Consider the following 16,274-nt stretch of genomic DNA (forward strand, 5'->3'; position numbering starts at 1 on the left):
GTGATTTGATGAAAGTATGTGAAGTTCAATACCAAATTAAACAGACTTCAAAGACCAATAATACGAATATAACCAATTTTTATGGCTGTGAAAGAACAGCAACAGTTTAGAATAGGAAGGAGGGACTACTACTGTATTTGCAGAGATTGCTTTATCATTACTACATAGTATATCAATCTCTCTTAAGAATTTTTAGACAAAAAAAAATTAAAATATTCTAAATTTCAGTTTTATTTGGCTATATTTTTAAGTTTAAATTAATCAGATTGAGAATTAAGTAAACTTAATCCAGTAGAAAGGAATAGAAGAATACACTGTATACTTTCAAAACAAAATTAAATATTTTCTTGAAAAATACAAATAGTTTGACCGAAAGAAAGTTGAGTTAGAGGTCACTGTGGGCACAGGTGCGTGCATGTACTCACACACAGCCCGCACACAAATAAGTTTCTTTTTTTTTTTTAATTATGGATGGTATTTGTAAATTTAACATAAAACATGGTTTTCATTATTTGAGAGTCAGTTCTAAGACTGTAACTTCTGTTCAGTTTTTTTTCAGTGTTTTGTTAAAATAAAACATAGTTTAAATGGTTTCCAAAAAAGATTTAAAAATGCACGGAAATGAAAAGTTTGAAGTTACAGTCAAGAAAATAGTGTAGTTCGTTTGGTGATTTCTTGAGCAAGAGGCTTTTACTAGCTGCTTTCCTATTTGAATAGCAACAGGTTGGCTGAGGTTTTGAGTTCGGTGCCTTTTCGTTGTTGAGATTTTATTATGCAGCCACTTAATTACATTTTAAGTATTTTATTACCCAAATGATAATCCAAATGGCACTCGGCACGTCTCAAAAATTTTGTTTGACACCTTTTTTCCCCCCTGCACTTTTTTGACCGATTCTAGGTTGGAGAGTAGAAAAAATTACACCAAAAGTCTGAATTTCCCATTTCTACTATTCTTTTTTTTCTCTCTCTCTCCCCACTGCTGCTTCCTCTCAGATCAGGTTCTCTTTTAATCCTTTATTTCCCTTAGACTTTGAAGCTATCATACTGCTTGTATAGTTTGCTATAGTCATTGAGTGAGTCCTCATTCAGATACCAGCAAGAACTTTTATTACTCATGGCTTGTTAAGTAATGACTACCACTTTCTTTTCTTTTTTTCCCCTCTCCTGATGCTTGTATGCTAGTTTTGACAATCATTTGCGTGGGAGATCTGACTCTAGGCTTATAGAGTTGAATATCACTGCTGAAACTCTTGCTCACTCTTAACATGTGAGTGGAAGTTCAGAGAAGTAGTTGTTCGATCAACCCAAAGTTTATCCACCTGTTTTACAGTTGATACTGCTGGTTCTGATGAATCCAAGGGAATTATGTTTAAATAGCAAAAATTTATTGACAAGACTATTGCTTTTGGTGAAGTTTTCCTGATCTGTTCCAATGGAAAGTCTTGACTATTTTTTTTTTTCTATGTAAATGTCCTTTTAAAAGGAGTTCAGCTATGGATAGAAAGTTCCTCTTGACACGAAGAAAAAAATCCTTACTATTCACTGAATGGCAAGCTCTGTTTAACAGCATATTCATTAAAGGCAAACTTGATAATCTGTCAAAAAAGCTGTTAAAAGTCCTCTTTTTCCACCAGAAAGGAACTGATAGTTGAAGAATAGAATTACAAGCTCTCCTTTATTATTTTTAATAGTTTGTGGATGCTAGTCAAAGTTCAATATTTTTCTTTTTTTCAGTCAAGACCTAATATCTGGGAAAGTTGGTTGTGTTGTGCCTATAATCTCCTCCAAAGAAACCTCACTTGGTTATTTGGTTGACAACATGAAGAGATATCTGTCACACACTGCACTAATATGTTAATGAGCATGTGCAAAGTTGATGTACTATAGTGTGTTTTGATCTATTCTGGATGTCTGTATTCTTAAATAAAAACTTCCATCATAACTGCAGTAGAAACCAAGAGTCAAGCTGCAGGTGTCTCTGCCAACATAAGCCCATCCAAGATACTCCAAAAGTCAAGGAGGTCCAAGGCTGTACAGAGTTGCTGATATTGATTTTGTGACTAGAGGATTGTATTTCGAGATCTCTAGGAGATGAGAAAGAAGGACTAAAAAGATTGCTGAAGAAGCATCAAAGGGATCTGTTCTGTGGCCCAGCTAGGATGGCTGCTGTTGCGTATGAAGATCTGTTGACCAGTCAGAAACAGTAAGAAAATGTGGTGCGCTAGGACATGCCTGCTTTTTCTCACTGCAGCGGCTGGAAACTAACTGCTCTGGCATCACATTTGGGGAGTACAGTGTCTGTGCGCAGGGCACACACCTGAGAGAGGTCACGTTTTGCAACATCAAAATCTACTGGTAAGTAACTCATTTTCATACCTGCTGATCTAATTTCTCAAAGTCCAACAATATACCAGTCCAGACAGCTCACTGTCTTGCTACAGTATCGAGAGTTTGAGAGTTCCCTTTTGGTTTAGAGTTGCTCTTACAGATTTTAGTTACATTCATGTGTGCTATCAATTTGAGTTTGCATTCCATGTTTCCTGTCCTAGATAAAGGTTTTAAAGTTTGTTCTTTCTTATTCAGATGTTTTTATTTTTTTAAGCTTTTATTTTCACTTTTACTTTTCACTACTCAGGTAGTTCTTGAACTGGAGCACTCATCTGATATAATTCCCTTTCTTAGGGAATTAATCTGTTTGGTTTATTTCCTGTCTTCATCTGCTGGTAGGAGGGCAAATTGCCAACTGGACTGGCATTTTCTGGATTTGGAGAAATTAAACTTGCAGGTAAGAAATTACTGGGTTTTCATAGGTATAATTGGAAAGAGTTTTTTGTTTATTAGACAAAAAATCTGGGGAAGTGAGTTGTTCAGAACAGGCTTAAAACAGCGTGAATCTGTATTTGATCTAGGGGAAATTAGAATTGCTATCTAGCTGAAATAAGAACCAGAAGTTCTAGGTGGTTACTGAGATGAGGCTTTTCTATATTAACTTGGTCCAAATTTGGAAAGAATTATTTTTTTGACTATCAGAGGTAGTAAAGTTACAGTATATTAAGTAACCAAAGATTTTATAACATTTCCGTTCTGCATGCAGGAACCCCACATACAAGTTGTCTTTTGTCCCTGTCCCCTATTACAAAAGAATCAATCAAATGACATCACAATTTTGTAATTCATAGATTTTAGAAGCAATTAATGTGGAATTCCTTATCCTTTTAAGAGGGTGCTGAGCTGCCAGTAGGGGTGCTAGCTGAAACAGAAATGTTTGTGGGGTTACACTATGAATTACATTTAAAATGCTAAAAAAAAAAAAAAAAAAAACCCACACACTTTTACCATTTTGCTGAGCTGTTTTCAGAGTGACTCTCATATGATTGTACCAACTGAAAGGGCAATGTAACTGTGGAGCAGGGTGGAAATGAGTAGTAATTTGTTGGTTGCATTTTATTATTGTGTGTGTACCATACACAATGATATTCTGCTTGTGCTTCGTAAATAGTCGTAAAATCATAAAACAAAAATCTCAAATAAGAAAATCAGAGTTGAGCAAATTAGCAAACAAATATGCTAGAGAGAACATTACTAAGACAGGGCCAGTGAGCACTGGTGGAGAAGGGTATTTATCGGAACACTTCACTAATCTCACTTTTCCCTACCTCACTACACAATTTAAGGACCGAAAGTCAAAAGTATGCAGTGACTTTTCTTTGAATAGCTGTATAAAACTGATGTTAACACTGTGTCTGTTCCTGTGACTCCTTGGATAAAAGTAGAGATATTTAAAGACCTGCAGGGAGCATATATATCTGTGCTTGAAGCACGCACTTATGAGTTAAGTTGGGAATATTTTAGTATTGATTAGCTAATGAATCATCAGTATTCTTTTGTAACAGGCAAGAATTCATTAGTAGTACTTTTTTAATTAAGCCTTTCTTTGTCTTCTAAGAGGAGCTTGTTTTTAGTAGTGGATCTTGATGTAGAGAACAAAAATATAACTATATAGTTGTATATGTGTCAAATATTTGTTTTTAATGATATAGTATTAAGAAGATGGTTCTCATCTCTCTTCCTAGCAAGTTACTAGTTGCAGTAGTATTTTGAATTTATATGTAGGTGGTCTTTTTGGTGGAATTTTTTTTTTTTTGAAAGGGCTAAAAATGAGATTCAATTTAAACAGAACTTTAAAAAAAAATGAAAGTAAAATCCTCTCACACTGTATGTTTCATACATTTAAAACACTGAAAAATCTGCACTCTTAGTTTTGGTGTATGTTATGCTCTTTTTGCAAATATGCTTTATGGGAAGTCCATGCCAGGGAAATGCAGAAAGGATATTTGATTACTTTAAAAATAATTTTTTGAAAATAGATTCTGTCTCTGGCACCACCGATATCTCTCTTCTTCAATAAGCCCCAACAAGCATGTTTTGCTAGGTTTCCCACACTTACTATTTTTCAGAGTGTAAGCAGTTCAGCAGTTACTTCCAAAGGAATTAAAAATTGTCTTTCTCTCTGCCATCTTTTCAGTATTTATTGATTTTTTTAATAATGTTTTTCAGAACTTTAAAGAGGATATGAAGTTACCTTAGAAAAATATTTGTTGGGATGAAGACTGCTCAGGGCAAAAAGGTTTGGGAGCAGGAGAAAAGTAATTATTTTCTTCCTGTAGGTCACAATTGAACTTCTAAATCTTTGCCTAATCATTGCTTTAAAATGATTTAAGAAGTCTGCAATACAAGAAGTGGAGACAATCTACTGAAGTCTTATTCAAGTATGATTTTTGTGGGAGAAGAAGAATATTCTCTACTTAAATCATTTTAAATCATTCAATCTTTTCATAAAAATGCTTTTTGTCTCCAGAACCACTTCTTTGGGGGATGAAGTTTCCTAAGTGGACATCGTTAACTGAATGCTACTTCTGTTAGTAGATCTAACAGCTCTTCTGCTAGTGGTTCATGGAGTCCAAGGGCCTTCAGACCACAGGTTGATGTGATTACAGTCTAGCCCTTTTCTAAACACTCTTCTAGAAAGTTATTATAATTTGTGAGATTATTTTCTGTTCTGTGACATTTGAATTAGTTTTTCTCCGTAAAGGATACTGAACATGTCTGCTGTCATAAGTTGTAAGTAAACATGAATTTTGTTCGTTACAAAATAGAGCTTTTTTTACTTTTTGCTGATGTCACTGTAAAGGCATAGAAAGGATTTTAGGTAGAAATGATAACAGTTAGTGTAGATGGGGAAGAAAGTTACAGCCTTTAGACAGCCAAGAATTTCTTCAAGCCTAGAACAGGTGAGTATAATGTGCCATAAATCAGTTTCATCCCTCTGCCCTCTTAATAAATTTTTATATATTCTCCCTGCTCTGCATAAACCTGTCTGCACTCCCCAGTCTCACCAAGTTAGCCCAGGATATCCTGCTCAGTCATACCATACATAATGCCTTTTATTCAAAAAAAAAAAAAATCATCTTATGACCCCTCATTAACATCCACTGTATTCTCCACGTACTGGCTACCTTTCTCTGATAATTGCATACTAAAGCCATTGTTCTCATCTTTTATTTGGCTTTCGAGTTTGTTATTTCCAGTCTGAAGTAAAGGGGTTAACAGCTGGTCTCTGCTTTTACTCCTGTATTCTATGGTTTAATATATAGCTGTCTACAGACCTTATCTTGCATCTCACTTAAATCATCACTGCTATAAAACCATTAACAATAAAACACTATTTTATTGAATTTTACTTAAAAATTGAGCTACCTACTTGTGATCTTCAATATTATTCATGCAATGATTTCTGGATTTTTTTTCCATATAAGTTATGCCTTAGGCATTACCTTGCTTAATATTCTTTACACAGTCTAGGCTTTTGAGTCATGTTCACTGGGTCTGCAGTCATTCAGGTCATTCTGGTTCTTGCCAAAGGTTCATTTTGGAGAACAGAGACGGTAGAAAGAAATCTGCTTGGACCTAGGCTGTTCCAGTTCAGTATGTTTTAGTACAGACCTGCTTTCACCAGCATGTTCTAGAGAAGATTATATATTACACCTATTTTTATGTGAACGTTTGTTAACATTTTGCCACAGGTTTGAAATATGTCCCAATCAAGGCCCAGAGTGCTGTAGTTCTTTTTCTGTAGTGAAGTACAAAAAATACTCTTTTTACATTTTATTCTGGAATATTTTTGTGAAATTTACAAGTTTCACAGATATCCCTGTTTGCCAGTTGTTCTTCTCCACCAATTGTTTGTGTCTTCTTTTTGCTCTATGTAAAAATTTTGCTTCATTCTAATTTTTCATCAGAAAGCTTTCATATGCCAAAGTTGTTTTGTTATACTAGCAAATAAATAAGTTTTAATAGTAATACCCTTATTGTGATTAAACAGCCTGGTAGTAAAAATAGACTGCCTGGTAACCTTCATTGCCCGCATCCTAATTTTTAAAACCTTCTACTTAAAACACCTAAGTATTGCAGCCTGGAGTTGGTCAACGCTAGTTACAATGTTTTTATTCTGTGGAACAGAGCACATTGAATAAAATAAATTTTTGTCTTTTGAGAGCTCTTAATTTTCAGAACTCCTGTTATCTGACCAATCTTTAGAGTAGGAGAGCACTCATAATATTGCACGTCATTTTTCACATCGAGTGTTTTCACATTTAAGTGTTTGTTTTCATTAAAACTTAATCATATTTCCTTCCTTCTAACTCCTTCATAAAGCCTTTTGTCTCCTTTTCTTTCCCTCTTGCCCTTTTTGAATGTTCTTAGCAGGATCGCTTCTGCCTCATGATGATGAAGAGTGTATAGATGAAGTATACTGTGCAGTTAAATACTTTGACTCTTAAAAGAAGTCTGGCTACTATGTGTAAATTGAGACTGCCTTCATTTATCTTTATCTTGAGAGAGTTGCTGTTTGTATGCAGTTCCATTAAGAAGTCTTTGCTGCAATAGAACCTCATGATACTGTAGAAAACAACTGCAAGAGGACAAACAGTTAAATAATTTATAAGGCTGAAAGAACAGGTGGAATGACCAGCAACCTGCTATGAATATTTTGTCTAACTTCTTAATGTCTACAATACTATTTTGTATATGCCGAATACTGTGTTTGTACTGATTTTGTATATTCAGAGTTATTTTAACTTATTTTAAATGTTCTAAAATGAAAGCATAGAAGTTTTAAGAGGAGGAAGACTTACTTCTATATTCCACTTGGTGTGTATTTTTCTTCCAGAAAGTGATGGACAGGTTTAAATAACGAGCTACTTAAACTGTCTTTCCATGCCAAAATCCATGGGGCAGTTTAGTCAGATTTTGTTTCAGAATTTCTTTATATCCACACAGAAAGCGCGAAATTTCAGGCTACCGTAGCATGAAGATTGGTGGAGAAGGCCTCTGTACAGAAGCCTGTGTACAACACCAGAATTCTACTATTGTCATCTTGTCCATAGATGTGCATTTCTGTCCTCCTTGCTCAGCAGGTTTAGTTATTTGTTACAGTGAGCTGGACGCTGCTGCTGACCTGTGTGGTGATCACACCTAGCAGTTGTTCAAATGGTAATTTACCATGTTTTAAGTATATTAATTTGCATTTAGCTACTCTCCATTCGCTGTGTGCACAGTTGCTAATATAAACTGAGTGTCCTGTGGGAAATAGTAAGCTTCTGCGAAACGTCTATGAAAGCACGCAGTAAGTGCTTCTGAATAAGGAGTTAAGGTAGTCTACCAAGGTCACATCACAATAACTCACTGGACAGCTGTTTCAGCTTCCTCACATCAATAAGCCTTTGGCAGACCTGATTAATTCTTTATGTACCCCATTGAAGGGAATACCGTATAAGATATTTGAACTTTTTAACAGCTTTGGGTCATCAAAGTGGTGCTTCATACAGACTCCTTAGGAGGAGGTGTGAGGGAGTTACCATGCTAGAAAAGTTGATTGTTTACCTGCGTAGAAGTTGGGAAAATTTATCATCTTGAGACAAGTTTTGAAAATAGTTTTGTTCACTGTGGTGCTTCGCCACCTTTTCTTGCAAAATTGCTGTGTATCTATCTTCTCTCACCTATTAAAAATTACTTACTGAGCTTGCTATTGTCTTACCTTGTTTCATGGGAGGTTTTGACTCTTTGGGTGGTATTCTGTGTCCTTAGTTGAAGTTGTGGTCTAAACTGCTTGAATGTCACCAGAATCAAAATTACATTGTAAAAATAGATCTGCTGACAGTATTATTTGTGAATTCATGTAAGTGTACGTGTACCATCCATAGTTATTTAATTTTCTATGCAATTGGACTTGTCAGACAACAATGTGGCATTTGGCTTTGAACTCCTGAATACATTCAATATGGAGATATAGTAACATTAGCTATTTGCTTCAGGCCATACATATTCCAACGAGTATAAAGCAGCACTTCACTATTGCCTAAGATTTCTTGGCATTGAGGATTTATAGATTTTTTTTTTAAAAGCAATATTTTGTTGTTTCTAAAGTTATGCTATAGCAGTGTACGTTGCAGGTTGCCTTGTACTATTGGAAAAAGTTGTCTCTGGGACAAGGAAAATCTTATCTTGGAACCTGAAGACCCAGGAACCCTCCCTACTTCTGTATGACTTTTGGCAGATAATTTCCAATGTTGGTTGCTTCCTCATTTCCAGCACTTTAGAAAACTGATCTGCTTTATGGGAATGATGAGAGGCAAAACTAATTTAAACATGTAAGGTACTCAGTTAACACATTTTCAGTAATTTAGAAGTGTAAATCGCTAGAAACTGTAAAGCGATAGAAAACAGAATAGCTAAATGTCGTATTTTACCTGGAAGCACATCATGGAGTTAACACATCTCTTTTTTAGTTCATCCCTCAACAATATTGTGGGGTAGAGCGCTTTTCTTTTTTGTACTTGAAAACTGTAAAAAATTGTGGAAAAAAGAATATCATGTTCCCATGCAAAGTAGTTGGCTTGTTAATCACTATCACATAGGCAGAAAGCATCTTTAAAATGCAGGTTTATTGCTTCTGCAGAAAGAATATTATTTCAACCCTTATGTTCCTAAATACTTTTTTGTTTCTAAGTTGCTTCTCACAGGCAAAGTTGAAAAGTTTTATGAAACTGTTTATGAACTGCTTTATGAAAATGGCAATCTGTCAGTCACTCATAGTAGAACATGAACTTGGACAGGACTATTTGTCTTTCTTACTATAACTTAAGGAATTGCATTTAATAGAGTGACATGTACTGCTTTTTATATTCACAGGACTGTGCTAAAGAATAATGATTTGAGATCAAGACAAGAACTAACTACTCACCTCACCAATCAGTGGCCTTCCCCAGGAGCTCTGGATGTCAATGCTGTTGCCTTGGACACTCTACTCTATAGAAAGCATAATCAACAATGGGATGAGTAGGTTGAATATTTATTTTGAATCACCTTTAAAGGAGCAGAGAAACTCAAAATTATACCTTTCCCTTAGCGTACTCTTAAATGTATCCTATCTGAATTACTCATTACCATGTACAAGGATCAGTTAGCAGAAGATTTCAGTTTTTCTTACTTAGTGTAAGAGTTTCCTTCCCTGGGATTAATCACAATTTTTGTTCACTGCTTTAGGAAAAAACAGCACTTTAGGAAATAAAGAAAGAAGAAATAGAGAAAGTGTTTCAGAGAGGAAAGAGTAACTAATTTAAAAAAATACTTTTAAAGAAAAATTAAAGTTTTCTAGTGAAATCTTTAAATGTGTTACTATTTAAAAATTACTTATTTTACAGGAAAAGTTTTCAAAGCCTGGACCAACTTTCAGCAGAAGTTAGTCTCTCTCAATCCTCTCTGGATCCCGGTCACTCACAAGATGGAAAGCAGGATGGAATAAGCTTGTTAAATGAAGGTACAGTGCCTGTTTGGTAGCTTCATTTTATTTCATTTTTTCATAGCTCTGATCTCCAATCCCTGTGTGACGAATCTTCAGCATGAACAAGGAAGTGAACTGCATACTTTTCCCATTGTTATGGAAATGCTTTCTCCAATGACTTAATTTAAAAGAAGTTTGCACTTATCAAGAATCCCAAAAAGAAAAATAATTACAGGACTTTGTGCTGTTTTTAAAGCTATACTTCAAATATATTGCATATCTTCCTTCTCCATCACAGAACTAGAGACAGTTTCAAGTAGGATCTTCTGTCCCCTTTTTGCTATAGCTAACTTGAATATTGAGCCCTCTAATTTCCTATTTGTTTGGGTTATTCCAGAGGTGATCCCAGTCCTGTTTCTTAAAGGAAAGCTTAAAGGCGCTGAATTTGAAACTACTGCTCTCATTCTTGTATCTTGCATTCAGCTGTCTGTGGAGATGCAGCCTGATAATGCTTCCATTAAAACTGAGAGAGGAAGATGATACAGACCATGCCAGTATATAGTTATAATATACCACTTCATTCAAAATCTGTATGCTTATCAGAGTTTAACTGCTCCATCTTGTGGGCAATTGTGCAAAGCAGAAACATGGTGGAAGACTTTTGAAATAGTAATATTTTAGGTATGGAACAGGAATTAGTATAAACAACTTTTTGTATCTCATCAAATGTTAACTTTGAATATTTTCTGCAGTATCGAGCCTTACTAGTTCATAACTGTAAAATCTCTTATTTTTAAAATATGAAGGGTGTGAACTTTAAAACATCTTTTTTTTTTACTGAGAAAAATTCTTAAAGTCTAATTGTTTCAAGTTAGCTTAGAGTAAGTGAAATAGAAATAGCATGGCTATTATGAAGAGCGTTCTATAGCAGATCTACTTTCAACTGGTTTTTGCAATACTAATCCTTTTAAGTTGATGCTCTCTTTTATCTTCTGTGAATTAAGGTGCGGCTAAAGCACACATAATATTTCACATTTTGATTTCAGTACTCTGTCTTTAAAAGTAGCATGATGTCTCACATCTAAATTAGTGAGGTCCATCAGTACCTAAGCTTTAATATAATTTGGGAAGACACAGTATTGTAACAGCAAGATCACATTCCTCTGGTCTACCGTCTACTTCTCAGTATGACAGTTTTAATGTAAAGATTAAAAATAGTAAACTTTCACTGTTTACACATACTACTGAGGGAGACACGTGAGCTAACTCATGAGTCAGGTTTTAGCTTTACAGTTGTTGAATTTGGAGGCTGTGCCTGAAATGTGTTACACTGCTCTTGGTATAATTTATGTCCTCCATAGTTTCTAAAACATAATTTTTCTGTGAATAAAGATTTTTCTAGCAGTGAAGACTTTAAAAGGGCTAATCGAGTTCATTTTTTAGGAAACCTATTCAGTAATTCAGACAAATCTTGGTAGAGGTGAGGCCCACAATGTACTAGAAACTGCTAATAAGGACTGTAAATGATGCAAAAGAACTACATGTCACTTATATTTTCCATAATGAATTGTTATTTGTTTTCCTTACATCCTTCTTGGAGAGTAAAACTCTGTCAGGAACAGGAGATGCAATTTTAAGAAATGCTACTTTATAGATTTTTTTGTGTGTGTGTGTGTGTAAATTCTGGTAGACTGGCTTACCAATAAAATATTGTGCCTGTGGCCTTTAAGTCGCTTTTAAAATCTGGTTCTAGCTGACTGTGAGTGGTTGTCTAATAATTTCCATACTGCAGGTGAGCCAGGAGGATGAAACAGGGAGATTTTAGTAGGACAGCTTCTGTATCATGTAATGCACTAGCTGAGTTGGCACCAAAATAACTTAACCAGAGAACAGAGGGCATGCACTAAATGGAGAAATTGTTTGATGCAGTTTTATACCTAGAAGTGTATTTCATGTTCAATTTCACGTTTCTTTGGAGGATAGGGTAGATACTTGTACTGCTACCCTTGCACTGTGGACTTTTTCAGTGGTGGGAATCTAGCACGCTTCACAGAATCACAGAACGGTTGAGGTTGGAAGGAACCTCTGGAGATCATCCAGTCCAACCCCCCTGCTCAACCAGGATCACCTACAGCACATTGCCCAGGATCGCGTCCAGGCGGGTTTTGAACGTCTCTAGCGAAGGAGACTCCACAGCCTCTCTGGGCAACCTGCTCCCAGGGCTCCGTCACCCTCACAGGAAAGAAGTTTTCCCTCATGTTCAGACAGAACTTCCTGTGTTTCCGTTTGTGCCTGTTGCCTCTTGTCCTGTCGCTGGGCACCTCGGAGAAGAGTCTGGCCCCATCCTCTCGACACCCTCCCTTCATCTGAGGGATGTATCTACTTGTACACATTGATGAGATTGCCTCTCAGTCTTCTCTTCTCCGGGCTGAACAGGCCCAGCTCTCGCAGCCTTTCTTCATGGGAGAGATGCTCCAGTCCTCATCTTCCTAGCCCTCCGCTGGACTCTCTCCAGTAGTGCCATGTCTCTCTTGGACTGGGGAGCCCAGGACTGGACCCAGTACTCCAGGGGAGGCCTCCCCAGGGCTGAGGAGAGGGGCAGGATCACCTCCCTCCACCTGCTGGCAACACTCTGCCTAATGCAGCCCAGGACACCATTGGCCTTCTTGGCCACAAGGCCGCATTGCTGGCTCATGCTTAACTTGTTGTCCACCAGGGCTCCCAGGTTCTTTTCTGCAGAGCTGCTTTCCAGCAGGTCAACCCCCAGCCTGTACTGGAGCATGGTGGTTCGAATTAATTAAGAAGGATTTGAAAAAAAAAAGATGGAGGAAAAAAAAGGTTCATTGTTAAGGAGAAATACATCTGGATTCCAGTTAATTTTACTCCTTTATGAGGGATTGAAAATGAGATCTCTGGTTGTGAGGTTGTATTAGCAATGTCAGTTTCATTTACAGTGTATTCAATTAAAAGAGTGCTTGATTTGGTAACTTCTGTTCACTGTGTAATCAGTGGATCCTCTGCCTCTTTCTCTGCAGGAGACTGACCACAGCCCAACCTGGTAGCAAGGTTCACAGTCTCTGTCCCAGCTGCACAGTATAGGTGCAGAATTAATTATATGCTTTCCTGACTGTGTTTGTGAAGTATGTGTGTGCTAAAGTGATAATGTGTAATTCATAATAGGGTATATGAACCAGTATTCTCTCTTGCCTCGGGTTTTTGCAGTCACGTAGTCTTGTGTTGTAATAATGATTAGTATAATCCTTGTTTTTCTTAACAGGGAAGGAAGACACTCCATCACTGCTTGGTCTCTGTGGTTCTCTTACTTCAGTAGCAAGCTACAAATCTCTCACAAGTCTGAAATCAAGTGAATACCTTGCAAGTCCCACAACAGAGATGACAAGTCCAGGCTTAACACCGTCTTGAGTAGATATACACAACGAGGAAGAGCTTTTGTGTTGTATGCATTTGGTTTACGTTCTGTAACATGACCTGCAATGAAGACTACTAATTCTAAGTCAAAAATATGCTGCTTTTTCTTTTTTTGCACTTACCTGTTTAATTCACAAATTCTATCAGTTTTCATTCAAACTTTCTTTTCCAGAGGACTTTTTCAGAATTTCTATTTAGTCTTATTTAAAAAAAATATTTAAAATTCAGTCAAGTACAGGACATACTTATAATTTGATGCTACAACTGATTTTTAAAATGAAACAGTTGGAAATCAGTCCCCTACTTAACTGCCACAACCTTTCTTCTTCCCTATAACAGCTAACAGGCTGGCCATACCCTAACCACGGTGCTTCTTTGCAGTGCTTTAAATATCTATCAATCAACTCTTGCAGAAGAGACAGGGAATCCTTAACTTCAGTCTTTGTAGGCAAATAAATATTTTACTTAGAAATCCATCTTTACATCTGCGTATGTTACATAGGATCTCAAACAGCATATTTAACCTATCAATAGATCTTCTCAAGTTGACTGAATGTTAAATTTGCATTCCAGTTACATCATGGCACTTATGAGATGTATGAATCGCACTGAGAAACCACACTGAAACATCTCTTCCTAATTCTTGAAGTTGCATGAGAATAACAAATGCAATCTGATCATCTCAGTCAGACATACTTAGCGATTTATAAATGGTGAAGCAGCTCACTAAATGCCTTTGTGAGACCTGAGTTAAGGATAATACAGAATTATATGAGAATGTCTTGGTTTATTGGCACTGTCTTGCCTTGCTGGAAAGATGGGGACTAAGGATAGTGGGGCTAGCACCTTGGGAAGTTGGACTGTGTGTTTATTAGAAACATCCCAAGGAGAGTGAAAAAGGGGAAGCAATGAAAATGTAAAGACAGTATTCTCATGTTAAAGAGTTTTCTCATTCCTGTAGTAGTGCAATAGGTATTTTTCTTGATTAGATAATACACTAGAACTTAATTAAAACTGTTTTCTCAAATGATTTGCCGTTGATTTAAATTACCGATTGATAGAAATTACGTGAGACATTTTTTAAAATAAAACAAACTTTACAGATTACCCTACAGTTTCAAAGTTTGCAAATTAATTTTTGAATTGCAAACTATATTCTTAATTCTTTGTAAGATATAACGAATCCTTTATCTATGAATTTTGCTAATCAAGGTAATGCATATCAGTGCGATTGGTAACTTTTTAAACAAAACTTAAGCGCATGTAAGTATGTTGTATTTATAAGTGCTAGGGAAAATGCTTTTTTGTGCCAAAGAAGTTTCATAAATTGTTTACACAAGTAGCTGCAATACAACGAGATTTTTAATTATTGCTTACTTTTAGATGTTTACAGTACGTCACTACCCTCTGTACTGTTTTAGTTTCTTTGCCTCTTGTAATGGTACCCTTGGCACTACTACTATAGTCTGGTCATTTAGGGTGGGGTTGAAAGGAGGAGAATCCATTCTCACCTTTACTTAAAACAACAGGAATGTTCAGTCTTCATAAGTATGAGGCCACGCTTCTCTTGAAGGCAAGGCACTGATGGATTTAGCTGCAGGAGGTTCAAGATAGTTCTCAGCTCTCTAGTCCGGAGTGCTAAAAGTTACTGCACCCATGGCAGAGTAAACAACTGTTGATGCCATTTTAATGCCGTATTTTAAAGCAGCACAGCAAAATCCACCAGACCTTGTCTTTCAAGGCCTCGTGTACCCACCCAACTGAATTAATTTGTGTAATAAATTCTGAACATTAAATCCTTTCATTCACTGTCAGAATGCCTATTACTTCATGTAACATCTTTTTTCTGGTTATTGCATCAAGTACCTGTTCTCTCATGGCAGTTCAGCAGCATTGTTAAATACTAATTTGTAAACTGGACATGCATTTTTACTACAAATACAATGAGGGAATCAGGATTCCAGAAGTTAACATTCCACATCAAGGTAGAGTAATTTAATCACTCTTGTTTGCTGTTAAACGCTTCTCCCACTACGTCTATATTTTGGAGGGGGGTATAATCATGATTTTCAGTAATGTTAGCTGATGGCTCTTTTCTTGGAGCTACTGATGTGCAATTCATGTGTCATTTAACTTAAGTCTTTTGTGTAGTCTGAAACCACAATGAGTTTGTAAGTGTCATTTGCGCATGAGAAAGGGGTTGTGTGTCTTTCTCAGTTCTAAACATTCATTTTTCAAAAAACTTGAAAAAATGCCAAAATTGTATGTTTTGCTGCCTTGATGTCCCATAAACGTTGCATGTAAATTAAACATTTTGTATCATCACAGTTTAATAGTTGTTGTCTCTGTTTTAATCGATCAGACAATAGAAAGTAAGACCACTTGGAAAATGAAAGTATTGGTGAGTTTACAGCAGATTCTTTTCTTGCAAAACAGGGAGACTTTTTTTAATCGCTGGATGTCATTCAGCATGGTCCAAAATTTACTGTGTTACTGCTTTCTTCCTCTTATACTAGGGACTCAAAATAAGTCCTAAAATTACTTTGAAAATCACAATAGGAGACCAATTTCAAATATTTCCTATGGCCATACCTCTCGTCTGTTACGCATGCTGTGAACATTGTACTTCCTGTCTTTACAACTAGAGCATTTTCAGCACATGCTGAATTTTCAGGAAGGCAAACGCGCACTGGGAGACCTTGTTCACAGCAGAACAGGACGAGGCCCATTTGTTGGGTACAGCACAGCTAAATGCTGGTGTCTTAATGACCTGACTATTGAGTTGCGATGCAAGTTTCTTGGTTGCTTTAGTACCAGCAAACCTCCTCGTTAAAACATGCAAAGCTACTTCGCTGAAAATGCATGAAAGAGAGGATGCAGTGATGGTGGTTAAAAATTTAAAAGAAGTCATTAAGAGGAAGCTCTGCTTCATTCAAAGGGCAAGAGAGATGCTTCAATTGGTTGTACCATGTGTGTGCAACACACGGGAGCAGTAGCCAACGTC

The 16,274-nt window shown here is 36.4% G+C and overlaps 1 protein-coding gene across 1 annotated transcript in view; it reads left to right on the forward strand.

Annotated features, from left to right (window-relative positions):
* Window positions 1–15,603, forward strand: part of RUNDC3B (RUN domain containing 3B) — a 57,285-nt gene extending 41,682 nt beyond the window's left edge. The window contains exons 9-11 of the mRNA XM_068934711.1: window positions 9,250–9,396; window positions 9,762–9,877; window positions 13,119–15,603. Of these exons, the coding sequence (XP_068790812.1) occupies window positions 9,250–9,396; window positions 9,762–9,877; window positions 13,119–13,264 (409 nt within the window). The 3' untranslated portion in view covers window positions 13,265–15,603. The remainder of the gene's footprint in view (window positions 1–9,249; window positions 9,397–9,761; window positions 9,878–13,118) is intronic.
* The last annotated feature ends 671 nt before the right edge of the window (window positions 15,604–16,274 follow it).

The sequence above is a fragment of the Struthio camelus genome, chromosome 2 (genome assembly GCF_040807025.1).
Source record: "Struthio camelus isolate bStrCam1 chromosome 2, bStrCam1.hap1, whole genome shotgun sequence".
Lineage (NCBI taxonomy): Eukaryota > Metazoa > Chordata > Aves > Struthioniformes > Struthionidae > Struthio > Struthio camelus.